Below are 26,977 nucleotides of genomic sequence, written 5' to 3'. Positions count from 1 at the left end.
ATAAAAAAAACACATTTTTTAATTTACTTTTCAATGATTTAGTTCCTTAATTGTCTTACATAAAATATCATTAACAGAAAAAGTCAGTTTTCAAGTTATTATGTTTCTTGATCTGGACAGCAGCTACAACACAGGAAATGGAAATACACAGTGTACTCTTTTATTGATTAGGCTGTTTGTTTTAAAATATGCCTAAAAGCTTGTTTTACATTTAATTTAACAGGAATACTCCCATTGAAATTCTAGATCTTTTTTACAAGTGAGTCCTGGCCAACACAGCCACATAAAAAGTTTCACATGAGGAAAAAGCAACAGACTTAAGCAACTAATTACGTCAAGTCGGTGAGTTTAGCAGTGTTGACTAACAGGAGATGTGCATTCAGTGGGCAATAGTCCTTGATCCTATTTTTGTCTTCTATTCAAATGACGAAAGCAGACTTCATTTTATTTAATCATATATTTTCCCGAGCAGCTTGAATTATGCTTCACCCGTTTTTACTCACCAGGAAAAGCCTACCGGCTCAACATGGCATTGCAGTTATTGTATAGTCACAGTGTTCTTTCTAAGATGACACAGACGGTTTTTTTAGAAGAGATTTGTGCACGATTTCTTAGAGAGAAAGTCAGCTAAGCATATTCATCAAGTAATTGATTCAGCACTAGCGTGACTTCAGTGTTAATATAGATTAGCTACACAACAGAAGAAGAAATGTAGAAAACATTAAGCTGCAGGTCATGCAGAGGCTTATTAGCCTAACTGAATGAGTTTAAAGACAGAAAACATTTTGACTAACTGTGACTAAAACTAAAATGCATTTTGGGTCAATCTAAAGTAACTGTCAAAATGAACACTGCACTGAACACACTTAAACATACAGTACAGCTACAGCATTTGTTAAATTGCCACGGCAAAGTATGGCCACTGAATAAACAAGCCTCACACTGACATCACCACTGGCTCATGAGATTAAACGTAATAAGCTGCTTTACGTTGAGAATAGAAACAAGAAGTGGAGCAGTCTGCAGACAGTGTGGACACGCAGCAGCTGCTCACACATCGTCTGCCTGTATTCTTCATATCTGATGCTTTAAAGGTTTGATAGCACTTGTCAGGACTCAACACCGAAAGGTAAACATGCTGTTTATTTTTATTTTATTTAACAGCTTTGTCAGATTTATGTAAATAAATTGATCATGTACTTCTTCTCTTATTATGTGGAAATCATCCGCTTTCTAAGTGTTTTTGTCTGAACTGTATTGATTGAACTTTTATAAATGTTGTAATTGCTGGACATCAAGATACTTTTCAGTTTGACCTATTTATAAGCAGAAGTCATTCAGACAGAATGACTCCTTTACTTTAGACTAAGTGATTAATCAGGGATCTGTTTGATCTTCTGGACAGAACAGGTGGACATGCCAACACGCTGGTGTTAGTTTGGATGACTGTCATTCAGCTTTGTGCACAAAATGTGTTTGAAACATGTTGTTAGCTGTTTGTCATTTATACCTTTCAGTAACTCCAATATTTATTTTTGGTCAGTGCAGTGGAAATGCCCAGATAGAAGATGGCTGCCAAACAAACAGACACTCATTCCAGTTTATCCGAAGCAAAGACAGTAAGCTTTCTCACATTGCCTCATGTTCCCATCCTTCTTTCTGTTTACTTCCATCATAAATGTATTTGACCTGTCTTGCAGTTAATGTGAAGCTGTGCTAGATTTAAGAATGAGCAAGAGGGGAAGGAGGAGAAACAGCAAGAGGAGGAAGAGCTCCAGCAGCAGTAAACGTGAGTTGAAGCTTTGGGTGGAGGGGAGGGTGCAGTCAGGTTAATCTTGTGATTAGCTGAGTCACATTTTTACCACACCTGCAGTCAGTTTGCCACTATTTGGACTTCTTCAGCATGGATGGAAATTACAGGGGGACAGAAACATAAGTTATCCCTTTCAATATCATTGTAAATATGACCATATCATTTTAAGTGATACAATATGCATTAAGAGCACCAGTGCTAATTATAGACTGAAAATAATGTGTTTTTATGCTTCGAAAGCAAGACATAATTATTAAGACGATCGGGGGAAAGTGAGAAGTATTATTTTTAACCTGACTGTGCAGCCCCACAAGTGCAAAACTGACCCTAGAAGTGTAACTAGAGCTTCATAATTTGAAGTTCAACAGGCTAGACACACAGGCTGCTTGGCAGCTGCGTTGTGTTCACATATGCTTTGTTTCTGCTGCAGCCTGGCTCCTGCCTGCCTAATCTGTTTACATGGAGTTTGCCATTGATTATTATCAATGAATATGATGACGTGATTTTCCTTCACCCCACTGAAAGAGCCAGAGAGCAGGAGTGGGAATGCGAGGGAGGGTGGCAGAGAAAAAAAAGAGCGTGCAGAGTGAAAAAAATGCCCTTAACCTGTTGTGTGTATTCTTTTCATGTCTGTGACGTATTCTCATACAGACATTAAAACCGCAGTAAAACGCTGCTATCGTGTCGATACAACTGTCTACAGGTCTTTTTTTAGCTAAGAACCACACGTGTTGTGGTAAAAAATAGGCTAGTCTCTGAATCGCTAGGTGATGCCACACTGCAAACTCACTTGCCACGCAGGTGCAGTGCAGCCAGTGTGGCTGATCTGTGGATGCCAGACTGAAAAGCTAGAGGTAATGCCACACACACGTGCTGCTCAAGCATCTCGTGTGGCCAGCCTGTAAGGCCACTGGCCAAGTTGCAGTATTTAATGAGTTGGGAGTGAGAACGCGTTGAACAGGAATGCACATTTGAAAGTGTTTGATTGGTCAACATTGTGTATTGCAGTCTGAACTGTTTATCTGTGTTTTGTTTTGTTAAGTAAGGATAAGTAAAGAGTGGGTGATGGTAATGCTATATGGCAATGTTGCCATCTAAATATATATTGTGATCTGTTAAATTTGTTTTAATTCTAAAAACTTTTTGATGAAAATCTATATGATCTCATGTTGTCTTCAGTCCTGTTGCTAAATGCTAATCTAAATCTAAATGCATACATTTACATCTAAAGATTTACATAAAAATATATTTTTTAAGTTAATCCATTACTGATTACTTGATTGATTACTACATACTTAAAGGATGTTGTTTTGTTACTTTCAGAGAGCGTCTCACCATGCTACTTTCAAAGGCACAACAAAAGCTACAAAGATGATATTGTTGAAAAGGGTGAAACAGACTCTCTTCAAAAGGAAACTGTTCTGTCGGGATCTGAAGATGAGAAGCAATACAGCCATGGTCCACCCAAGGAGAAAAAATTTAAACAAGATTATCAAGTGCATTCATTTTCAAACCAACGGAGTATTTATACCAAAACAACAGAGAACAAAGAGAAAGGAATGAAGATAGTAACGCTGGTGTCTGTCGATGATGGGGGGGATTCACTCCCAAAGCTCGTGTTTCAGCAGTCACATGAACCCTTATCTGAAAATCCAAACCACTCATCAACACCAGTTACTAACATCATGAATATTAACTGCTCCGGATCACACGTGAAACTTGAAATTCAAGAAATTTCACAGCTAAATACCTCCAGCAGAAAGACCACATTTGTTTTCATGAATGAGGGGGAATGTGCTGAGTCATTTTTTACGAGCAAATATGAGAGGAACTTGATACTGAGCAATGAGTCAACTGAGCAGCCTGCACAAAATGTCACCAGTCCCAATGGAAATCAAAACACAAATGACAGATTTACATTTGGCAGCACTAATGAGCATGCAGAGGCTCAGAGTTATTCAAGATCTGTCAGTCCAACAAAAACATGGGATGATCCAAACTACTCTCAATACTGCAGTGATCACAAACAACAAAATCACAATTCAGCAGACTTGATGTTGAATAAAAATCCATTATTAGATATCAAACCTCCAGTAAAGAGGAACCATTTTCACAAATCCTTCAGTACTGATCAGTTCTGGGATATTCCTCCACCCCAAGAGTTTGCAGACATTGAATATAACTCTTTGGAGGACCTAACACATGACCTGGCTTCCTGTAGGATTGGCGCTTGTGGACTTGCTGACCAATGGCAAAAGGACTTTTATCTAACACCTGATATAGCCTGTACAGAAGAATCTGTATGCCCTTTTTCTGAAGAAGCTGATGAGAGAGCAGATCTGTCACCTTCATTGGATCAGTCATCAGAATCTGTCAACTATGAGCCCATCATCATGAGACCCTCCTTGTCTATGAATGGGTCCAGCCTCACCAAAGACTTCATCAACCATCAAAAGAAAAAATCCTGGATTAGAAACAACAGTATTGCCACTGTTGAACAGAGAGTATGTTTGTTACCCAAAAAAAGACGGCAAACATTTCCTGGGATGTCAGAGAGTCTTGGATCAATGCAAGAGGATTTTCTAGTACCCTTTATGAGTGAAGGAAAGCAATCATTGCTCAGTCCATACTATACAACCGCCTCTAAGGATAATCCTGATCACCTGTTCACTGTAAATGAACAATGTCAAAGACAAAGCAGCATCAGATGCCGTCATAACGATTTCAGACAACAGGACATAGGCGTAAAACAGAGCTTGTGTGAAGCCATGGGGGTTTTTGACACAGATTATTGTGGATATAAAGTTGATCAAACTGAAGTTGCAGACAGTGGATATGAGCAAGAAATGGGGGAAGTAGAATATCACAGCCCAGAGCCCCCTGCAGAGCAGCTCTGTCGAAGTGCCCTTGCTATACAAGTCATCCCTCCTTCTTGCAGTGGCTCAGAGGAACAGATGCTACAGAACCACCCAGTAATGTCATTCCACAACAATAAGGTCAAAAATGCAAACCAAGAAGATTTAGTCTCAGTTTTACACAAACACAGCGAGCCCTCAGTCATGACCCTGACTGTTGGTGCACTTGAGGAAAGATTTCTGCCGATGGATTCAAGATCTTTGCTGGGTAGTTGTATGGAAAAACACAGTGCTTTGGATGATCCCTGCATGTCCCCTTCGCAGGACAACAATGTTAATTCACTCAACACAAATAATGTTACAAAAGAGCAGTTGAACACAGCAAGAAGGGGTACAGATGATTCAGACAAACCTACAGTGACTGCACCATGTCCTCCTAAAGATTCTACAGGCACAGAAGTCAGCTCAAAAGAGCAGCTCAGTAAGAATTACAAGGCGGATAAACAGACTGTATCCAGATGTAAGTTACAGTTATGTTGAACAAATAAATGGTGACAACTTAATATTCTTCATAAACTCACCTATTGTGATTTTGCATTATCATTACCAGCTTCCTTAGAAGCCAAAGAGCATCTGAAGCCTGTGCTTCATAAAGACCTGGAGAGCAGTGGCCCTGACCACTGGGCTAAGAGGCGAAAGCTCTTCAAGGATAGCAAGCAGTGGAGCTCGGCTGGTGGAAGCTCAATAACCAGTGACGTCACAGAGGAATCAGGTAACTTTAGACCATTCATGCAGGACACAAACACAGGGGAGGTAGTTTTAAGACTAGAATGGATCTCAGTGCCATTCTAGTCAGCACATACCTGAAACACATACTTGAACTAAAGCCCAACAGTCCTCTTTAATTCAATATCAAACATGTTGAATAAATGAATAAATAAATAGATTGAACTGTCGTACAAGAACCGTACAGCCCTTAACAGAGGGCCTCCGACCCCGTACTCCCGGAGCACCTCCCACAGAATGCCACGAGGGACATGGTCGAATGCTTTCTCCAAGTCCACAAAACACATGTGGACTGGTTGGGCAAACTCCCATGAACCCTCGAGCACCCTGCGGAGGGTATAGAGCTGGTCCAGTGTTCTACGGCCAGGACGAAAACCGCATTGTTCCTCCTGGATCCGAGGTTCGACTATGGGCTGAATTCTCCTCTCCAGTACCCTGGAATAGACTTTCCCAGGGAGGCTGAGGAGTGTGATCCCCCGATAGTTGGAACACACCCCCCGGTCCCCCTTTATTAAATAGGGGGACCACCACCCCGGTCTGCCAGTCCAGAGGCACTGTCCCCGACTGCCACGTGATGCTGCAGAGACGTGTCAGCCAAGACAACCCTACAACATCCAGAGACTTGAGGTACTCAGGGCGGATCTCATCCACCCCCGGTGCTTTGCCACTGAGGAGCTTCTGGACTACCTCAGTGACTTCGGCTTGGGTGATGGATGGGTCAACCTCTGAGTCCCCAGCCTCTGCTTCCTCTATGGAAGGCGTGTCAGTGGGGTTGAGGAGATCCTCGAAGTATTCCTTCCACCGCCCGATGATGTCCCCAGTTGAGGTCAACAGCTCCCCACCTCCACTGTAAACAGTGTTGGTGGAGGTCTGCTTCCCTCTCCTGAGGCGCCGGCTGTACGGTCCTTGTACGACAGGAGCAGGAGCTTGGTTCGCATTGCCGGCAGTAAGTCTGACCTGTTCCCAGTACATGTTGGAGTCTGGCAGGGCTGCCCTTTGTCACTGGTTCTGTTCATTATTTTTATGGAGATAATTTCTAGGCGCAGCCATGGGCCGGAGGGGATCTGGTTCGGGAGCCACTGGATCTCATCTCTGCTTTTCGCGGATGATGTGGTCTTGTTGGCTCCTTCGAGCCAGGACCTCCAACATGTCCTGGGGCGGTTTGCAGCCGAGTGTGAAGCGGCTGGGATGAGAATCAGCACCTCCAAATCTGAGGCCATGGTTTTCGACCGGAAAAAGGTGGCTTGCTCCCTCCACATGGAGATGAGCCAGCTGAGGTGGCTCGGGCATCTGTTTCGGATGCCCCCGGAAGCCTCCCTCGGGAGGTGTTCCTGGCATGTCCCCCCGGGAGGAGACCCCGAGGAAGACCCAGGACACGCTGGTGTGACTATGTCACTCAGCTGGCCTGGGAACGCCTTGGGATCCTCCCGGAAGAGCTGGAGGCAGTGTCCGGGGAGAGGGAAGTCTGGGTGTCCCTGCTCAGGCAGCTCCCCCCGCGACCCGGCCCCGGATAAGCGGACGAAAATGGATGGATGGATTGAACTGTCTTGATCCATTCCTTTATCGCTACCTAAAAAAGAGCCATTTAGAGTCTAAGGCTTGGTCGTAAGAGCAAAGCACCTTTGCGTTTAGGGCGTGTCCAAATCAACTTTGAGGTGTTATTCAGACTCTAGATTAGTCATGAATGTGCTTTAACAGAACATAAATCAAACCAATCGGAGTGTCGTCTCCCATTCCCGTTAAAAGCCAGGTGTGCCAGAACCTGACACATATAACAGTGGCGCTTGTCTTGGCTGAGGGAAAGGGATGTGATCCTTGCCCCACCATTTCACAGTCAGCTGTCCCATCAACAACTCTGTTTGACTGTATATGAAAAAATAAACTGATATGAAACTGAGTAGGATGAGGAGCACTGCAGCCTCCCTCTATGTGTGCCGATTCTCAGTTGGTGGATCAGACAGGACGGGTCATAAGTATGATCCTGACCAATAACGGGAGGGATGAGAGAGGAGAAATACGTCCTTAATTGGGAAAATATTAATGACATCACCTGCATTGATCCTCCAGCATCAGAAACTTTATGTGTATCTGTACATTAACATGCGCATTTGCACAGGAGGAATAGCTGATGAACTTATTTGATTTATCAAAACTCCTGACTCTGGTTATTCTGCTGGTATTCCACCAACACATGATGGTACGTGCCACTAGAGACTGTTGTGCCATTGAAAGACTGTTGGTTTGGTACCAATGACCAACTGATAGCAAACCAACCAAATGATACTTACTGACAGGTTTATTTTATCAAGGAAACAAAATAATGCAGTACTTCATAAAAATGTTGTGGGACATTATAACCATCTTGGCATATTATGCATCATGTTGACTGTACTTTGAATGACCAGAATAAGCCGTTGATAACTATAAGACTGGCATAGACATTGGGATATTTTCTGTTTGTTGGTTAACTCAAAGTTTGGTTATCGGTACCCATCTAACAGTGTTTCACTAGCCCTTTTTACACAGCGTCTCTGCATTATCTCCGGAGCGGTCGTTCGCCAATTCTCCGTCGATGCTGATTCACACAGAGCAAAGCATCTTCGCCTTCACGTGTGTAATTCACACAGAAAGCCAGCGCTGCGGCTCCTAAAGAGCAGTGACGGTACACGTCATGTTGATGACGTCAGTGTTTCCAAGGTGTTCCCCCTGTCAATCTAAACCTGCTGACAGTTTATAATCATATGAATGCTGTTATAATGTGTAGTGATTGAGAGCATACAAACATCCTGGAAAGTGACGGAGTTAAGCTTTTGGCGCTAAATGACATAATTACATAATCACCATTAGTAAACAGGACGCTGTCTGACTCTGTCACTGGTGGGACGGGGGCTGTTTTCTGGGGGAAAGTTCCCTGAAGTCTCGGTCGGGAGGGCTGACTGTCGCAGTGATTTATTTTCATCACAAACACTCGGTGAGTTAAAGTTTTTGCCGGTGACAAACGCTGTTTTTCGGGCAGACATGTGAAGAAGAGTTGGTAGGACAGACAAGGAGGACAGACAGGAGGACAGACGCTTCTCGAAGTACAGCTGTGGTGTTTTTTTTTTCTCATATAAGTTGCCAAAGACAGTTACAGTTACTATGTTACTTTTGTTCGGTCCTGTAACGTTGCTTTGTGGGACATTTCTCTGTATTTAGTTGAGTGAAGGACCTGTGTAGTTATCAGACTGTCAGACCGACACACCCTCGCTCCGCGCCTCCGGATTATCCGTTCACTCTGGGACGGCTCACCAATAATACGGCCCATAATGGCATAACAGTCTCATGGTTCTGTAACTTTCTGCTGCCTCAAGATAGCAACCCCCCCATCAGTTCACCAGACCACACGTCCAGGGACGCACAGGTGTGTGCAGGTGCACTTCTTATTAACACAATGTGGGAGCTGGGTGTAAAATGATAACGCCATCAGTCTGAAACTAGCAATGACACTTGCGCCGAGTGTAGATAGAGCACCAAAAGTGAATGGGGTCTATTCTGAGCTGAGATCCATCCTCCGTCCAAGTTACATGAAATTGAAATTAGTGTGCATCTAAACGCACTGACTTTGAGCACACATTCTATCTTGCTGATCATTCATAATGGGGGTGAAAAAGGGTCTTTGTATTATATTTACTCCATAATGATTTGTGTATACTCTCCTGTATTATTGTCTAGTGTCAGAGGAGACTCGCTCTATGGACATGACAGTTGGAGACAATGAAGACGGGGGCTTTTATACAGAGACTTTCCATTCTTCAGCATGGATTTACCAAGGAGATGATTTAGGCTCAGGGGCCATTCCTCCCAGCCTCAACACCAGAGCCCGAGCCGTCTCAAGTAAGATGGTTGGGGAATAATATTGAATCTAAGAATTCTTCAATGGAAAATTAACATTTGCTTTAAGATATGCATGCGGACGGAATACTTGCTTCTTACACTTACTAAGCAAACTTGTACATAAGTATCTTCCTTCACTTAATCAAACTGTCCCCTCTTTTTCAGTTCGTGAGAGGACTGTCAAGATCAGCAAAGGGACAGGAGATTATCCTTGGGGCTTTCGAATACAGTTTTCTAAACCCATTGTGGTTACAGAGGTTGACACAAGTAAGTGAATTCCTGACACATCTAGGTATTGTCTGAACTAAGTGATTTCGTATTTCTAGATTGCTGCCATTCAGGTATTTGCACTACTTTGAAAATGGCGAAAATCTGGATTTTAAACTACAGCTGGCCCTACCCTGCATACCTTTGTTGTGTACATTTGTCTTCTTTCAAGTGAGAGCAGATGTATTCAGACCTTGACACTACATTATACAATTTGTCTGTATTGTTAGCTGCCACATGTACATGGTAATAAATGCAGAAATGCAGTAATTGCAGAAGTACTGGCATATTTGGTCTTTTTAGATGGGCTCCTAACTTTTTACCCAACTATCCCTATGAAAACATAGTTTGCATAATATTTAACACAACTACAGCACAAAGATGGGTGAATGCAAATGTGAGATGAGAGATGTTTGAACAAAAAGCTTTCCATCAGAAGAGATCAGGGCAACAATTACAGATACGGTAGTGAAGAGCAATCACCTGTAGGTAAGATATGGGAGTGTTATCCAAGTTCAAACCATCTATGCTTTTTAGGGTCTTCGAGCAGTGTTTAAAGGTGAGACATGTCTTTAGCATGTACGAGCTGAAACACAAGCATCTTTCCAAACATATAGTTAGAGTGCATGACATACACATGGGGAGAAATGCTCTGATGGCTTGTAGTTCATCTCTCTTTCACCATCCATATCAGGTGTGCTATGGAAACAACTATACAAACATGGATTAATGATTGAAAGTAACTGGTCTATTATGTGTGTTCACACATTCAGTGAGAATGTCCTCTGTATGGCAGATATTTTTGGTCATAGATAAGTATTGAAAGTCAAAAAAGAAAATTTAAAGAGATTGAATTAAAAAGATTAATGATGAATTTAAATATAATAAATACAAGAAATCCAAAGGGCACAACTAAGTGTATACATACTGTACATGCTCTGCTCTACACACAAGCCACCTGTATTTCTTATCGTAGTGTACATAATATATACAGCTAGTGTAAAGCAGCTTCATCAACATAGTATCATCATAAAACGTGCATGTGCTCATTTAAGACAAAAAGCAAACAGGGCAGACACACAACATGTGAACTCCACACAGAGAGGCTCACCAATGAGTTTGAGACCAACTGGGAGCTGTGGCTTCCTGTTCTTGTCATCACTGCAAAGTTGCCAGCCAACCAGCTGAGAGAACGTGTTCACTAAGGATTGTGTGTGCTTGTTTAGCTGATGTGATTTGTGTCATTTTGTCTCCTCTGTAGGCTAAATGTTTTTATATCATTTCAGATGGGGCTGCTGAGGAAGCAGGGTTGATGGTAGGAGACTATGTCTTAGCTGTCAACGGAACCGATGTCACCAGCATTCCTCATTCTGAGGCTGCCCATTTGGCCAGGCAAGGTATGCTGGTTCCAAGCCTGATAATGGGTCTAATCATGCCACACACTCATGGTCTATATCCATAAGTAGAGTAATGCCAATGTTTCAGCACTCAGAGACTACCAGACTGCTTAGCTAAGGTTAGGAACATGTTGCTGGGGTTTTAGGTGACATATCAATTGTATGGCTAATAATAATGTTTCAAATCTATTAGCTTAGTTTTTAGACAATTTTGTCAAATTAGAAAATTGATTGTTTCAGAATACTTAAATAGATGTTATTGATAATGTAATGTTGTTGATGTCTTAGGTCCAGATCTTCTAACAATGACCGTTGGGTCCGACATTGCTTGTGGTCCTAATACCCCCAGACCTGCATGTCGTGGTTATCTTCACAAGCGTACCCAGTCTGGTCTGATTAAAGGCTGGAGGAAGAGATGGTTTGTCCTCACACATGACTGCTGTCTTTATTACTACAGACACAAACGGGTGAGAAGCAGTCATCATCATTATGTATTCTGGTATCTGAAAACAGTGTCCTTTTGACATTAATTAATGTTCATTGCAGGATGAAGGCAAGAGACAGGCTTTGTCAGCAGTAAAGTTGGAAGGGGCTGAGGTGGGAACAGATATCTCCCTGGGAAAACCCTTTGTGTTCAAGTGCCGCCCTCAGTCTGGTAATCGAGTGTACTTCTTCTGTGCCACCTCCAACCAGGAGATGAAAAGGTAAAGTACAGATAAGAACTTTCTGAACAAGAGATAATTCTAAATATTTGTTGTATCAGTTCGATCTGTTTTACATGTAATTGAATTTGCACAAAAAGCTCAATGGAAACACTCAAATAAAAAAAGTAGAAAAGGTCTGTGACTACGACAGTGCTCAGTAGAGCACATACCTCCACCAAGCCCCAGCAGTCATCTTTAATTTAGTCAAGCCTAAACCAATACACCACCAATAACTGCTTAACCATAGTTTAAGCTCACCAGATCTAGGATTTGCATCAAGTCACAGTTACTCATGGATACAAGCCACCTAAATGCACCTGATCTTTTTCATCAAGATCCATTATGATTCCCACAGAAATCAATGAAAATGTGTAATAATGTCCTATCTCACAATATGATAGAAAATGGGAAAAAAGTCCTGGATTCATCCCTTTGTTCAAATCTGCACCAAAAGTTAATGGGTCAATTATGGGCCGAGACCCATCCTTCAGTTTCATGGAAATCAGTTCAGTGTTTTTGTGTAATTTTGCTGATAAACCAACCAACCAACGTACAAAGGCGAAAACATGAACATAAATGTATTTCTTATGCTTTGCTAAAGGAAAAGTTGTTGTTTTAAAAAGTTACATTCATATAGAAATCTCAATCATGTGCACTTTTGTCCCGGTTGAGTTTCAAACATCAACAGTCATTTTCTTTGTGATTCTAGGTGGCTGGAAGCGATGGAGAGAGCTATTCATCCCATCACACAGGTAACATCAAAGTCTGTCGATGCATGAGTGCTTGAAGTTTCAAAATCTGTGTTGTTATAGATTATAATACTGTACACTCTACTCTTATCCCCTAGCTGTTGCACCTGCACTATATATACACATGTACTTGCACTGCCTAATTTTACTGTTGCACTTGCTCATATTGTTTATATCAAAGTCTATTCAATTCACTTAATTTCATTAATTTTTTACCAAAAACAACTTTCTTTAATTGGTATTATTTATGGTGCTATTAGATATTAGCTGCTAGACAGCCCCATTAATGCAGGTGTGTGCCTTCCTTGTGTGTAGTGAGAGTGTAGTATGGAGAGCAAACACCAACAAGCATGGATTGAAGCAGAATATTTCCTTCAATGATTTATTTGAAAAATGAATAAATAAATAAATAAATAAATTGACTTTTGAAGATTATGCTTTGGAGTGGTCGGAAATGTTTGGATCACACCGAAACTCTGTCTCTGCCTTGATGTTAGATGGTCTTTTATTTTTTCATCAGATATCTTAGTTTTAACAAGACTGAGCTAGCTAAGCTTCTGTGTTTGTGTTTATGTGTGTGTGCTAGAAGGCATTAGTGTCTCAAGAGGGACTAGAAAAAAAATCTCTTTTGCTAAATTGTTACTTAGGGTCAGCCTACTTGCTGGGCCAAGAGGACAGGGGAGGGACACTCTGCTATGATTGGTTACCTCATGTAGTAGTTTACAGTGGAATAACCAATTACAGCAGCATAAAAATACTTTCTGACAGAAATTTCAGCATGGGGATTTCACCTTCAGTACATTACTCCTCTTTTCACTGCTTTTTGGACTTCTGGTTTGATGCTAAGCTGCATTTTGTTGTCTCAGTACCTGTACATTGTGGAATGACACAAAGTTAAATCTAATCTAATCTGTTAGAAAAACAAAGGGCCATGATAGAGCAACATTTCTGAAAAAAAATGCACATTGGTTTCCCTGATAGCTCAACTGGTAGAGCATTATGTGTCAGATTGTTGGTTACCACCTGTCATATGTAGCCCTCAGGGCTTACACTAATTTTCTCCTTTTTTTTTCTCCAATTAACTCTCATGTTTCAGAACCACGTGTGGGTGGATGTCACTAGACACAACTCTAACCTGCCCCCACTGGCTGTGAAAAACCCAGAGTGTCTCGGATTGCTTCATAAAATGGACAAAAACAAGGAGATGTGGGTACAACACTACTGCATTCTGAAGGATGGTTGCCTCTTCTTGTACAGCGGTATCCGTGCAACTCATGCATATGGTATGTATACGTCTTGTTTCATTGGCTAAGATAAATCTTTTTTTGTATGTGTGTTTGGTTTTTTTTGTGGGTGTGCGGTATCATAAATTAGACAACAATTCAAAGGACTTACTGGCATGATATTCTTTAATGGTAATTCTAATATGAAAAATTGCCAATTTTGCTGCTGCTGAATTGACTTTGAAATTGATTACTGATAACTGAAATGCAATTAATAGCAATATCCATAAAGTAATAATTTGAACATAGTGAACAAAGCTTAATAATTGGATAAAATACAGTTCAATATCAAATCATATATGAACATAATCCACATAATTTAAGTGGGATAGCTGAGCAACTCATTCCATATCCCATAATAACCATAGATGAAATTCTGTTTGTAATTTGAATGGTTGAACAATGAACAATGTCTAGTGCTGAAGCATTCACACAGAAATATTTGAATCGCTGTTATCATTATTCCAGTTTCCTTTGTCTTTTGGCACATTTCAGCTATGCTTTGCATTACCATTCAAATATCACTGTTTAGCTCTGTTAGGACAAGTGTGCTGCTACTCAACTTGTTTTCACCACATGCACTTTTTCAATATAATATTTTTTTCATGTTTCTTATTAAATAATATATATATAAGCTTTCTTGTTTCTCATAGCTCATTATCACAACTTTCCAGTTCAAATCCTGCCACTGGCTATTAGTACAAGCTTTACTTTGGATACTGCTACTACCACTATTTCCACTGCTACAGTTTTTATTTTGCCAATACTACTACTACTACTGCTACTACAGCAGCATTCAGACTCTCTTTGTCAGTTTGACACACACTCACATAATCAATATCTCACAAGTGCCCCAGAAGCTGATTTGGTAGATTGTGGGTCTATGTGTCCTCACCACATTGGCCCATGATTTGAATCCACCCTGTTGCTAATAGCTGCATGTCATCCCCACTCTCGCTTTCCATTTCCTCTCTTACTTGTCCCATCACAATAAAGCCATGAAGAGGAAAAGAAATCACATGTTTCATACATTATGACTTTTATTAAACTTTTATACACACATACTGACATACACATAGATGTCCTGCTTAGTGGCCAAGTGGTTAGAGCATAAAGCTCATCTACACTGAACCGTTAGATCAGCAGTTAAATTCTGATTATTGGTAAGGCAGTGCATTGCATTTTCTACAATTCCAGCAATAGGCCTTTAAGCATTCACATTGAATGTTTGGCAGGAAATGCATTTTCCAGTTGCAAACACGACTTTGATTCCCAAAAAGTTTAGACATTTTGCTTTACACAAAATGTGATTTTGATATGTGAATTTAATAACTGTTTGGACATCTACTCAATAGAATACAGTACAGAAACAATATATTTCATGTTTGATCTCATAAACTGCATTGATTTTTGTAAATATATGCTTACTAACTGCCTCACATGCCACCATCCTTTAGATATTCAACCAATTATTCACTGAACCTTCATCATGATAATATTAGTGAAGACATGCTAAAACTCCAAGTTACAGTATATTATGTTATATAGTTTATTGATTGTTAAAAAACGATTAGTTCACATTGTCATCTATGTCTTCAGGTGGGATATACCTTCAAGGGTACATGGTGAGAGAGCAGCCCTATGGATCCAAGAAGTCCACAATTGAGCTGAAACCTCCGTCTGATGAGTTCAAGACTTTTTACCTCTGTGCTGAAAATCCTAATGAGAACAAACGGTGAGGAAGGGATTTATATCTGGGATCTATTCTAGACATTAGTTTCTAAGAATTTGTGAGAATGTGGGGCAAGGTTTTTCCCTTGCATTTTAACTGTACTCTGTATTCTGTAGGATAACTTGGCTGACCTGCACTGTTGTGGTCCTTTGTGGCCACCTTGCACAAACCTGTCATGTTCTTGCAATAACACGATTGGTTCAATACATCTGATTTTCCAGGTGACAAGAGAGAAAGCCCTGTTTTTAAAATCATCTATGTTCAGCTCTCAGTACTTATGAAGCTTCTGACTACATTTCTGATGTTCACATTTTACCATTTGATGAGATTGAACATGGCCCACTTCATGGTAAAAACATAAATAAGGTTTCCCCAAGTATCCCCCAAAGTTATGGAAAACAATGGAATTAAAATCTACCTACACATTGTGTTTTAGGCTTGGTATTGAACCTCAATACCTCAATTTTGACTTATTCTTTGATCAGAGAGCTCCAAAGTTTAATCAAACTGAAAAGTTTTTTTGAAGACTTGGTTTTCTTAAGTTCAGCACAGATATATTGCTCAGGCTAAGCAAGTTAGTAGTACAAGAATGGCTAAATTTCCCAACTAGCTATGTTCGTTTACGTTGATGATCATATTGTTGCGTGATTTCTAACACGTGAATGAGACATGAGGTAGTTGGATACGGTTGACAATGATTGGCTGACCCACTTGGCACAAAGCACACACCTGCATCAGTAAGGACCGCCTGCTGTGCTGGGTTGCCTTTTCAGACTGAGATCTGTTTGTGATGGCTTGTGTTTATATGATTGTTTGTTGAGTTGTTGATCTATGTTTTTATTAGACTAAAAGAGCTAAGAGAGCTTGTTAAACATAGTGAACTAGCTATCCACACACATCTCTCCGCTTTCCAGCCAGAGCTATGGGGAAGCTGGTGTAGTCAGGTGGTGCATGTGTTTCAGTGGACCGACTTTGGATGGAGGCCTGAAGGGAGGGGTGGGATTTGATTTGGTTGGACACATTTCACTCCAGTGACTGAGGAAAATGCCAGTTGAAGACAATAATAGCAGTTGTTGTCATGTTGATGTTTCCAATGTTCTTTACAGATGGATCATAGCTATCAAAGCTTCAATAAAGAAATGGCTGCCTTTACATCAGGCCCTTCGAGACTACCTGGATCAACCACCAGAGGAGACCAGAATGTGAGGCAGTGTACTCTGTGAATACTGACAGCAGCCTACCTCACCCTGCGGATCACTGGATGAATCTCCTGTTTGCCCTCTGTTCCCTGTGCTGTCAGTTTGTCAAAGAGGACGATATCACTCAGGAAGATTTTTACTCTGCAAATCAACTGGATTCACAAGATCAGGTGATAAGGCAATCTTATGAGTCCTTCTTGCCAGGCTTCAGGTTATGCACTTGTGGTTGAACCACAGTGGTTCAGACCAATCAGTGTCCTATGAGGAACCTCTAGCAACTGCAGGCGTGGTTTAGGTGTGAGTGTGATGGCCAGTCTGAGAAGTGAATGTCTGTAAATGCTAATGGCTGCTCCTAAAGACTTTAGCATAGCTGCTACAGCATCATTTATATCAGATATGGAGAGTTTTTTTACTGAGTGTATTTCATTGACGAAAAGAGCAACGAATGGCTGAAACGATGTCATGGACTGTTTGGGACATTTGGGTTTGTTGGATGTTAGTGACATGATAACTCAAATGACTTGTCTGTGTTAATTTTATATTATACGTTTAGTTTTGTAGGTTTTTTAAGTCTGGCAGTCAGTATTTCTCTGTGTAAAAGTGACCGAGAAGAAATTACGAAAAAAACAAGCAATAACAGCTTGTTTTTTGTTTTTTTTTTCGTTTAATTACACGTATTTAACAAAATATCAATAATTACCATTCAAATTCGATAATTTTTTCTACTCTTTGAGACTCGAAACTGCAGATTAGACTGCAGTATTGGGATGAGGATTTACTGAATTGAGACTAGACTTGACCTGATCTAAGGACCTACTGACTTGAATTGACTTAACTTGCTTGTGAAAAAAGGACTTGGGACTTGATTGAGAACTGGACCAAATTACTTGAGTCACATGTTTGGTATGTAACAAGCTTTAATGTGCTAACAGTGCTGCATGATTTTAAATTATTAACCAAACTTGACTAACAACAATAAAAATACTGATGTCATTGATTTCTCCATCAACTTGTGCACTCATTGCCCTCTAATATTCATGGTGGTTCTGAGAGAGCATCTCATACATGCTTTGTTGGGAATTGTTTTGAATTCTTGTTATGTAATACTGACTTTTCTATGCTTTTATACTGATTCTGTTTTCCTGCTACACTGTAAACTCATTCAGACTATAAATGTGCGATAATGCTTTTGATACTGCTTTTACTCACTGCATAACAGATAGTAATGCATCAGTGTGTTAGCCAAATAAATCGAATCTTATCCTGACTCAATAAACTTCATTTCTATGTAATTATTATTCTTTGCAGCTGGCTGTGAAGATAGATCCCTTCCAAGTCTTCCAAGTGTGATTCCAACCTAAGTGCTGGTACACAAAATCTACTTCACAAAAGCTAAAGCTACACTACTGCAGTGAGAGATGAAGAGAGTAGCATCCAAGGTGACAGTCTTTTTACTACCAGTGTCCCTCTTTGTGTTACTCTCTCTCTCCAGCAGACCAGAGAGGAAACAGTGTGCAGGGGGAAAAGAAGAGGAATTTCACATTAGAAAGACATGATACCCACTTGTTCTGACCAAGACTCATTCTATATCCATTACTTAAAAAACTGTTTGTTCAGTGTGTGGACTATGGATTGAGTCTTCCATCACTTTTATTAGAAATGTGTGACAAAGTGATCATCTCCCAGCGATCATGAGCAGAATGAGTGATGTTGCCCAATAACTTTGTTAGTGCACATGTGAGCACGTGAGTGTTTTTTAAAAATATACCTGGAAATGTGAACCATCCTTTACGATTCAAAACAGTGGCTAAGGGTAATATATCTAACATTCACTGCCAGATATCACACTCAGAAACAAGCTTAGAGAGCTTGTGGTTGATGATAATGATGATTTGAATCATTACATCACATACGCACATTTTTTATGAAAACATTGACTTCAAAAAATGTATAGCGTGTAAAGTATTTTCAAAAAAGTACGTTGTCTAAAGAGGAAAGACTTTCATCCTATGCATAATGAAGTGAAAAAAAGTATGTAATATCTAAGCCAACAAAAACCAAATGAATCCAGGAAGTCCTGTGTCAGTGAGCAGTGTAGACAACCATGAAAAACAGTAACAAAGCCCTTTGTCCCCAGCCAGAAGACATATTAACACACATATCAACTCCAGTTCTTCAGCAGGGTCTGGCAAACACACACACACACACACACCCTACCAGCCACCTCTAGAGTTAGAGTAGTTATATATGACCTCAAGGGTGTCCTGCTCTGTCACTACACACACACATACATTAGTTTTTCTGCATTGCTTACACATAAAAACTGGAACCATGCTGAAAACTCAAAGCCCAAAACTAAACTCCAGACTTCCAAACTCTAAGTACAATAGAGTTTTCTCTCAAATCTAAAACTCCAAACGCAAATCACATTAATTTACACACTTGCTCACCGGAAAAAACACTGGCCTGAAGAATGCCACTTTCCAGGCACCAGTCAGTTTCACTCAATTCTCACCTGTTCAAAACTGATGCATTACTTCAGTGACCTGTCAGAGCATGAAAGAGGCCTCAGGTGACTGCTCTGTTGGGAGGAAAAGTGGAACATCATGGAGAACTGAGAGGAAGAGGGAGGTGAGCCAATATTTTCTATGAAATCGGTGCAACTCGACCAATGTTGCAGTTTCAGTATGACTCTGGGTAGCAGGTTGTGAGTTTAGCCCAATATGAGCTGACTGGAAAGACAAATATGCATTGTATCCTATTCTGAACAATTATTGTGTCAATGCAGCACTTATTATTCGACATATTCACAGTATTGTACTAGGGTTAGCACAATGGCAATCGACAGCAAACGTGCTGTATGTACAGTACTACTGGAGCCTATTTTGGTTTTCAGTTTTTAATTTAGAGATTTGAGGAACCAAACTGTAGTTTCAGGAGATGTGAGGTACATTTAATGATTAATGACTATGAATAATTCATGTATTTTAATGTTTTAATATCTTAATGTCACTCACTTCACATGATTTTCTTTTGTATGGCAATGATTGGATGTGCTTATCCAGCCCTTTTACAAGCCAATTTTGATTTCAAATAGACTCTAGTGTTGCTTCAATTCTTTGTAGTAGAAGTAGGATATGTTTATCTAATTATTGCTTCTTCTTTTGATACAAAAGCACATAGATATTTGTTGTTTAATTGCAAGTCTCTTATATATCTAACTTTTCACTTGTTCACACATGTCTTTTCTTTATTGAAACACTATCAATTGACAGTGTGTCTAATTGATTTTATTTTGGGGAATGGACAAATGGTTGTAATATGCTTTATTGTATATTCAATTTCCATGCTAGACTTTTAGCAACTTTATGAGTTATCCTTTTTTAATTAGTTTTCATGTGTTTGCAGAATGCCACCCATGGCTGGGATATACTTCAGACTGAATATGTGTTTGCCAGAACCTGATGAAGATGTACATTAAGTATGTGTTGATCTGCGTGATTGCCAATATTCCTAAAAACCAAAGTCATGATATTATTATTCACTTCAAGACAGAATGCCTTTTTCCCATAGTTGTCTTCACCCTTCCAACTTCCTGGATCTGGTTTCTTTGTACTTTCACCTGCTCCACCAAAGAGGATTTGTCGGATCAGCTATCACATACATGAAGCACTTCCTTATTTCATTGTAAACAGTTAAACATTTCTGTCTCTGGTAATTCCCAGGTAAGACAGAAATGAACGCTGACTCCCCCCGTAGATCTGACCTGGGATCACTGGGATGAATGGGCTCAAAGTAAAACACAGTTTGCAGAAATGTTACTGAGATTGCTTCATTTTCTTTAACTGAACAGTTTATAAGATGCGACAGTCACATAAAAAAAATCAACATATAGGCGTCAAGTGTTGAAAACGAAAAAATACTTTCCTATTGCTTTAGTGTAATAAAAAACACAGAAGATCTGAGAGACAAAGAAATTATTATTTTCTTCAAAGCAGTTTTTGTTGTGCAAAAACTCAAGGGATGTACAGATTCTTTTTATAGAACTTAAGTGTTCACTTGGCTTTGCTTATGTACAATACTGTAGTGTTTATATGAGGCAACCAGAGTTTAGTGTTAACATTTAACTTATGCAATTGTGGTGACAATATCATAGTGTACTGATATTTTAAAAGATAGTCTGCAGTAGATGTCTAACAGTGCAATCAGGTGCAGAAAACTACACACCCATTACCAGGTGGATGGGGAACATACAGGCAGTCAAAAACATACAGCTCTATGCTGTTCATCAGTATGGTTTTCTAACCCCAATATAGTCGCAACCCTATCTGCCAACAATGACTAAAAACAGATGCAAGAAAAGACTGAAGTGATACTCTTTTTATCTTTCTGGGTTGTGTGGGAATTATTTCATTCCCCATCTGAAGTAGGTGACACTGCAGGAGTGGTTTAAATGTTTTCTTATCTGCGACCATATAAACTGACCCATGAAAGAGGATAAGGGACACTTAAAAAAAATGAAAATGGGATCTGAGGTCTGATTTCTCTTTCAGAAGTCTGAGATTAAAGTCAGAAATCTGAATCTGAGAAAAATCTGTATTATTAAATATTAGTGGCCCTAATCCTCTTCATACTGGTTCCTAGTGATACCAACATGAATTCAAGCTGATTGAAAGTTGCTGCACTTGAAGACTGATACATTCCCAACCCCCCCAAATCTATCTTAATACAATATGCAATATGCATGTAGGTTGATAACTGATGGTTATTCATCCTGTCAGTTCTGGCATTGAAGTGATTCTCCCCATCAAACAATCTGTAAGAGAGGGCAAATCAGCAGCCCTCGCTCAAACAGCAGTTAATCAACTGGAACATGGATTCCACCTTCTACAACGCAGTCACATTAAGAAGGGATCATTTGGGGCGTCCAGGTGACAAGTGGTATAAGGAACTCACAATGTCATCAAGAGGTCCTTTGTTTAAGTCAAGTCGGAGGCCTATCATCCCTCCTCCTTCTCTCTGACTCCTCTAACACCAGCTATTGAGAAAAGGTTATAATGCCACAAAAAAATACTTTAATAGATTGTAAATAGTGAGGGATCATTGTATCACCATTATTGGCAGAGGTATTGATACACTTAACTCTTTGAATGTACACACGGCATTTGAGTATTCTGTTGAGATGGACTTAATGCACACATCTCTACCTATCCTGTCATTAACAGACTTTGAATGAAGTATCACTAAGCTGTTTTACCCATGGCCAGCTTGTGGTAAATGGTTTGGTTGAAAAACATATTCATATTGACTGAATACAACAAAAAAGCAATAAATCAATAAATTACATGTAGTAGGATAATAAATGTATTACCTTTCTAATGTGACAGTTGTAAGCAGTGCCATAACATGACAAAACTTCCACCAACAAATCTCCTCACAGATAAGCAGCAAAACTATTATTGGACTGATAGCGGTGGTGCATTTTAAAGCCGATACAGTATGTGTGCTTTTATCAGCTGTAAACTGATATATCAGTGCATCGCCATACCAGTACACACGTCACTGTCAATAAATAGGTTCACCAGTTATTGCTAAATTCCTACAGTTCACTTTTTTTTTTTTTTTTTACCTCCATACCCTCGTAACATTAGAGGAGTAGTTAAGGATTTTCTTCACAACATTATGTGTACAGTACAAGGTAAAACCCCAAGTTAATAATATAACAAGTTTATCAGACTGTCTTCTTTAAGATCTGTTTCTAATCTGAGTAGAAAGAAACCAAGCTGGAAATAGCACCTAAATCCCCAAGGGGTGAAAGACGCATAAAAAAGGCCTTCCACCAGACTTTCATGTCTTGTTTCTGGTAAACATGCGCTCCCCTCGCAGGGTGAGATGCTGCAGTTGGTACTGTAACACCTCAGTGTCTGATGACTCTTTGATACTTATTTTGTCCAGATTAAGGTAGTCCAGAGACTTGGACTGGGCCCTCTTCCCCTTAAGCAGACACAGTGGTAATGGTGCATGCAGACTCCTTCCTGGCTCCAAGTGGGTCAGGGACCTAAGGAAGGTGTCACTCGAGCTGGGCATACGCCTCCGTCTCCTCCCATTGGCAGCAGGAATGTCATACGGTTGGTAGTAGCGACTTTTGCCTTTAAAGATTCGTGAAGACCGGTGGATACCCAAGTCCACAGACTTGGGAACAGTGCTCTGGATGGTGCTAGTCATGGCCTCTGCCACAGAGCCCTTCTCTGGAGTGCCCTCTGACCACTGGTGGGCCAGCTTGAGCAGCTCCTCACCAGTGGTGAATCCTACTAGATAGTTTGAGTCCATGTGGAGGATCTGGTATCCCGCAACAGTACCTCTGATGGGGGAACACGGGGTGCTGGCACAGCGAGGTCTTTCTGCTTCTGGTTTCAATGAAGCTTTGATCTCAGCTGCAGGAAGAATGGAGACGTGCGCCCTGGACACTCCACTTATATCCATTTCCATCCTTATAGACATCTCCTGATTGATAAAAGATAGAGAAAAAACACACCTTGCATTACTCTTGTAATACAGCAGTTATACAATACAAACTGCCATAACTTCTGAAGACCTCCTCCCTACTAAACTTCTGGGTCAGTTCTAATTTTCCCTTTAAGATTAATGAGTAATTCACAAAGTATGATCACTATCTTTTTTTATTCTGCTAAGTCCATTTCCATTGAAGAAGCAATAAAGAAAACCAAAGAAAAACCAAAGCAGTCCACTTACAAAGATAGACATAGATTCACACCGTCTGGCTACAAAGTAAATTATATATACAGAAGGCTGGTCAAAAATCAAGAACAGGCATACAGATTACACTTAGCTATGGCATATATGTAAAAATGTGAACGTGGCCTCTATCTCAGCTACAAAGGTATGTCTCTAGGAGAGGTACAACAATTTGATATTTGAATTCATGTTTGTTTTTTACATGTCAAGAGAAAAAAAGACATCCAGAATGTCACATGGCCTTTGACCTTAAAGATTTGGCACAGATTATTAAAACGTGAATTAATTATTGTTCCTTTCATTTGATTTTATTTATCCATTTTTTGTCAGTAAAAGTTCAAAGGGCAACACTTTGCTTTGACAGTTTGATCAGAAAAATAATGATATTATTTTTGTAACCTCTGGCAGGCAAGGTGGTCAGCCACTCCCAGGTCTGCTGGAGCCACACCTCAGCATGACTGTTCAGAGCAGCATAAAGGAAGAAGCTGCAGCAGGAGTATGACTTTTAAATAGTATCATACAGATGAATGAACAGTGCATAGTGCAGCGGCCGATGTGACCAGGATAGCCCATGCTTTAACTGAAATGTCATTTTACTATCTATGGCAGATAATCGATGATGTAGACATTTATAGTCCCAAGATGCATTTTGTGCAGAATACATAGAGTTGCACTTCTGTGTCACATTTTGTATCAATCACGCTTAGTTTGCGATGGGCGTGGCTTTTCAAATATGGTAGAGTGGGGCCTTTATTACAGCACTGCCATCTAGCCAACCGGTCTCATATTAAAGCACATAACTTCCAGTTATTGTTACACGTTTCTAGGTCATCCCAGCTCAGGACAATTTGAGCCACGGCATAACAACAATAATAACAATAATAACAACAATAGTAACAACAATAATAATAATAATAATAATAATAATAATAATAATAATAATAATAAACTGGGTCACTATAGGGTTCTGTCCTTAAGGGGCTTGAGCCTGAATTAATTCGTCTACGCACTCAATAATTAATAGGCCTAGTCATTTTGTTGTTGTGCACATGTGCATAAGAACAACCTCCATAAAACTGCACCAGAAACTGTCAGGCACCACTGTCATCATTTACCGAAGCACAGTGCTGACAGTGGACTCAGCGGACCTTGCGCAGGGCCTAACAGACAGCAGTTTTTTTTATGTTCAATGACATGAACTCCACAGATTAAATCAAATAACAAGCTACTAAACTAAACAGGGCGCGGGTTGATTTAATAATTAAATGTTATATTATCTAAACATTTATTATAGTATTTTACCGTTGTCTTTATTTGAAATGCTGTCATATTTAAACCACAGTGTGGATGGCAGAGCACACAGACGACAGCGACTAGAAGCCGCAGTAGAGTGCGCATGGACGCATGGCGCAGCTGAACCGGGCCATACAGAGTGAGGAGAGAAGGGCCGCTACCGCTGCAAGCACAGGCTTTACATCTCAGGCTTCACACACACACACACACACCATGATGTCAGCGATGTAGCTGCTAATAAGCTTTCGACTCATTTGAAGCTGCATGAAAGATAACGTCCCATAGAAAAGATGGCTGTTAGAGGGAACGACAGGCCAGGTCCATCTTGGCCGCTGATCAATGTGAGGCCAGCACAGCCTCAAGAGACAAACCCGTCGAACACGATATTAACATGAGTGTACAAGCCTTCGGAAATTCTGATCATTTTAAAACAACGACTCGCTTTAGATCGTCAGGATCAAGTCCGGGGTGAATCTGACAGCCGCCTGTGAGGATGGGAGAAGCTCATCGTCTCAGTTTAATCCTCATCAAATATCTCTCGGTATCTGACCGATGACGAAACTGACTGGATTAAAACATCACAAAATACAAACTTGTTTGTTTGCGGAGAATCCGATGTTCAGCCTCCCGTTATATCGTCTCCGGCTCCTCTCACGCCTGTGTTCCGTCAACAGCAGCCAAAGGAATAGCCTACTTCCGGTCTACTGTCCACCGAGCAGCGATGACACATTCTTTAGTGTTTTTCTGTGGTTATATCAAATATGATAATAATAATAATAATATTATTATTATTATTATTATTATCATTATTATCATTATTATTGTTATTATTATTATAATACATTAGTAATAATAAAAACAATAAGAATACATATATTAATAAGAATAAGAATATGAAGAATAATGGTGGACCAAATCCATACACACACAATGAAACAAACTTGTTTGTCCACTTAGAAAGCACTTAAAGGGACAGCAGGTGTGTAAAGCAGTGCATAACAGTAACTATTAAGGGTAAGGCGCGGGGCGAAACTTAGCCTCCTTCAATGGAGTCACCTTCAAATGATATACCAGTTTTAGCTATATTTTTAAACCTTTTTGCTGCTTTACACTGTTGTCTCATCTGTGACATGATACAGTGCACAGCAAGCACAGCTGCGCCTGTGCACTTATATAATTTCAGGAGATGTGCCAAAGGAAAGAGCTGCTGACAGCAATGTAAAATGGCAAAAATGTTCAAAATATAGCGTTCACTTAAACTAATATATATTGTAGGCTGGCCTTCTTTTAGGTGGCTACAATATGTCTTCCTGCTGGTGCTGAGCACTGCTGCTCCACACAGGGGAGAGCCCCTCAGCATAATACACTAATGTTGAGGTGCTCTGATAACTACCTCATACAACCACACATCAAAAGACGAGAACTGTCCCTCTAAAACAATATAACAGATTATTTTGTCTTGATATTGTGCTCATACACTGCATATTCCAGCACATTTCCTCAAACAGACATACAGCAACTCTAATATAGGTAGTTCTCCTGTTTGGCTCACACCTAGTTTTTGCCTCCTACACATTAACTGGGCCCTGCTCATCACAAAGCCTGAAATCTCACTTGGTTGCTGAAGGTATTCACTACTGCATACTACTACAATAAACCTCAGGGGGCACACTTATAAAGGTCTTTTTTACCATTTGCTGGGTTGATTTCAGCTTTATTGGGTGGTACAGTATATAGTAAGTTTATACATCCATGTTTTCTTAAGGTTCAAGTTTAATTCATAAATAATTTTACAGACCAGGTTGCAAAATGAAATGTAAGCTCCTTTATGCTACACAGGAGGATCGAACACAACAATCTTATGGTGTGGACAGTTTAGGATGAGTTGAGGTTTCTCACAGTCTGAGGAATGAAGCTGCTCTGTAGTCTGCTGGTATGGCAGCAGATACTTCTGTATCTTTTGCTAGATGGCAGCAGGGTGAAGGGACTGTGTGGCTGCCGGGCTGGGTGTTGTCTTGCTCTGGCTCTGTGTAGACACCTCAATTATCCAATGTCACTGTTGCTCACTATATGAGTACCAATGATGTTCTAGTATTATCTGTGCTAAATGGAGGACCATCTATGTTAAGATAATGAAAGAGGAAAAAAGACTATAACATTAATCGTTAACACAGGAGTAAGGAGCGGCTGTAGCTCAGGAGTTAGAGCGGGTCGTCTAGTAATCAGAAGGTCAATGGTTCGAATCCCGGCTCGCCCCAGCTACATGTCGA

At 40.3% G+C, this 26,977-nt stretch overlaps 2 protein-coding genes across 5 annotated transcripts; one reads left to right on the top strand and one right to left on the bottom strand.

The window, feature by feature from the left end:
* Nucleotides 1-8: 8 nt before the first annotated feature.
* On the top strand, nt 9-17,945 carry pdzph1 (PDZ and pleckstrin homology domains 1). Of its 4 annotated transcripts, none has more exons than XM_030435633.1 (14): nt 9-1,129; nt 1,549-1,619; nt 1,701-1,789; nt 3,137-5,188; nt 5,279-5,440; nt 9,166-9,327; nt 9,493-9,594; nt 10,881-10,991; nt 11,280-11,458; nt 11,538-11,695; nt 12,405-12,447; nt 13,541-13,727; nt 15,327-15,462; nt 16,566-17,945. In XM_030435633.1, the coding sequence occupies exons 3-14, from the start codon at nt 1,729-1,731 to the stop codon at nt 16,663-16,665; spliced, it is 3,453 nt and encodes a 1,150-aa protein (XP_030291493.1). In that variant the 5' UTR covers nt 9-1,129; nt 1,549-1,619; nt 1,701-1,728; the 3' UTR covers nt 16,666-17,945. The 4 variants fall into 4 exon arrangements, with proteins under 4 accessions (XP_030291493.1, XP_030291492.1, XP_030291494.1 ...); XM_030435632.1 differs by having other exon boundaries at nt 1,544-1,619; XM_030435634.1 differs by having other exon boundaries at nt 1,518-1,619.
* Nucleotides 17,946-20,476: 2,531 nt separating this feature from the next.
* macir (macrophage immunometabolism regulator) lies at nt 20,477-25,429 on the bottom strand. The gene is made up of 2 exons (XM_030435643.1): nt 25,301-25,429; nt 20,477-23,162 (listed from the first exon to the last, which is right to left on the bottom strand). The coding sequence occupies exon 2, from the start codon at nt 23,157-23,159 to the stop codon at nt 22,506-22,508; it is 654 nt and encodes a 217-aa protein (XP_030291503.1). The 5' UTR covers nt 23,160-23,162; nt 25,301-25,429; the 3' UTR covers nt 20,477-22,505.
* Nucleotides 25,430-26,977: the final 1,548 nt, after the last annotated feature.

The sequence above is a fragment of the Sparus aurata genome, chromosome 12 (genome assembly GCF_900880675.1).
Source record: "Sparus aurata chromosome 12, fSpaAur1.1, whole genome shotgun sequence".
Lineage (NCBI taxonomy): Eukaryota > Metazoa > Chordata > Actinopteri > Spariformes > Sparidae > Sparus > Sparus aurata.
Note: the sequence above shows the minus strand (reverse complement) of the source record. Positions and strands in the feature narration are given on the sequence as shown.

What these genes read in the sequence shown, in the direction of transcription:
- pdzph1 (XM_030435631.1), top strand. Translation starts at nt 1,484, where the DNA reads ATGTTGTTAGCTGTTTGTCATTTATACCTTTCAGTAACTCCAATATTT. An exon ending in GTTTATCCGAAGCAAAGACA is followed by an intron (nt 1,620 to 3,136) that starts GTAAGCTTTCTC and finishes TGTTACTTTCAG; the next exon opens with AGAGCGTCTCACCATGCTAC. An exon ending in ATTACTACAGACACAAACGG is followed by an intron (nt 11,459 to 11,537) that starts GTGAGAAGCAGT and finishes TGTTCATTGCAG; the next exon opens with GATGAAGGCAAGAGACAGGC.
- macir (XM_030435643.1), bottom strand. Translation starts at nt 23,159, where the DNA reads ATGTCTATAAGGATGGAAATGGATATAAGTGGAGTGTCCAGGGCGCAC.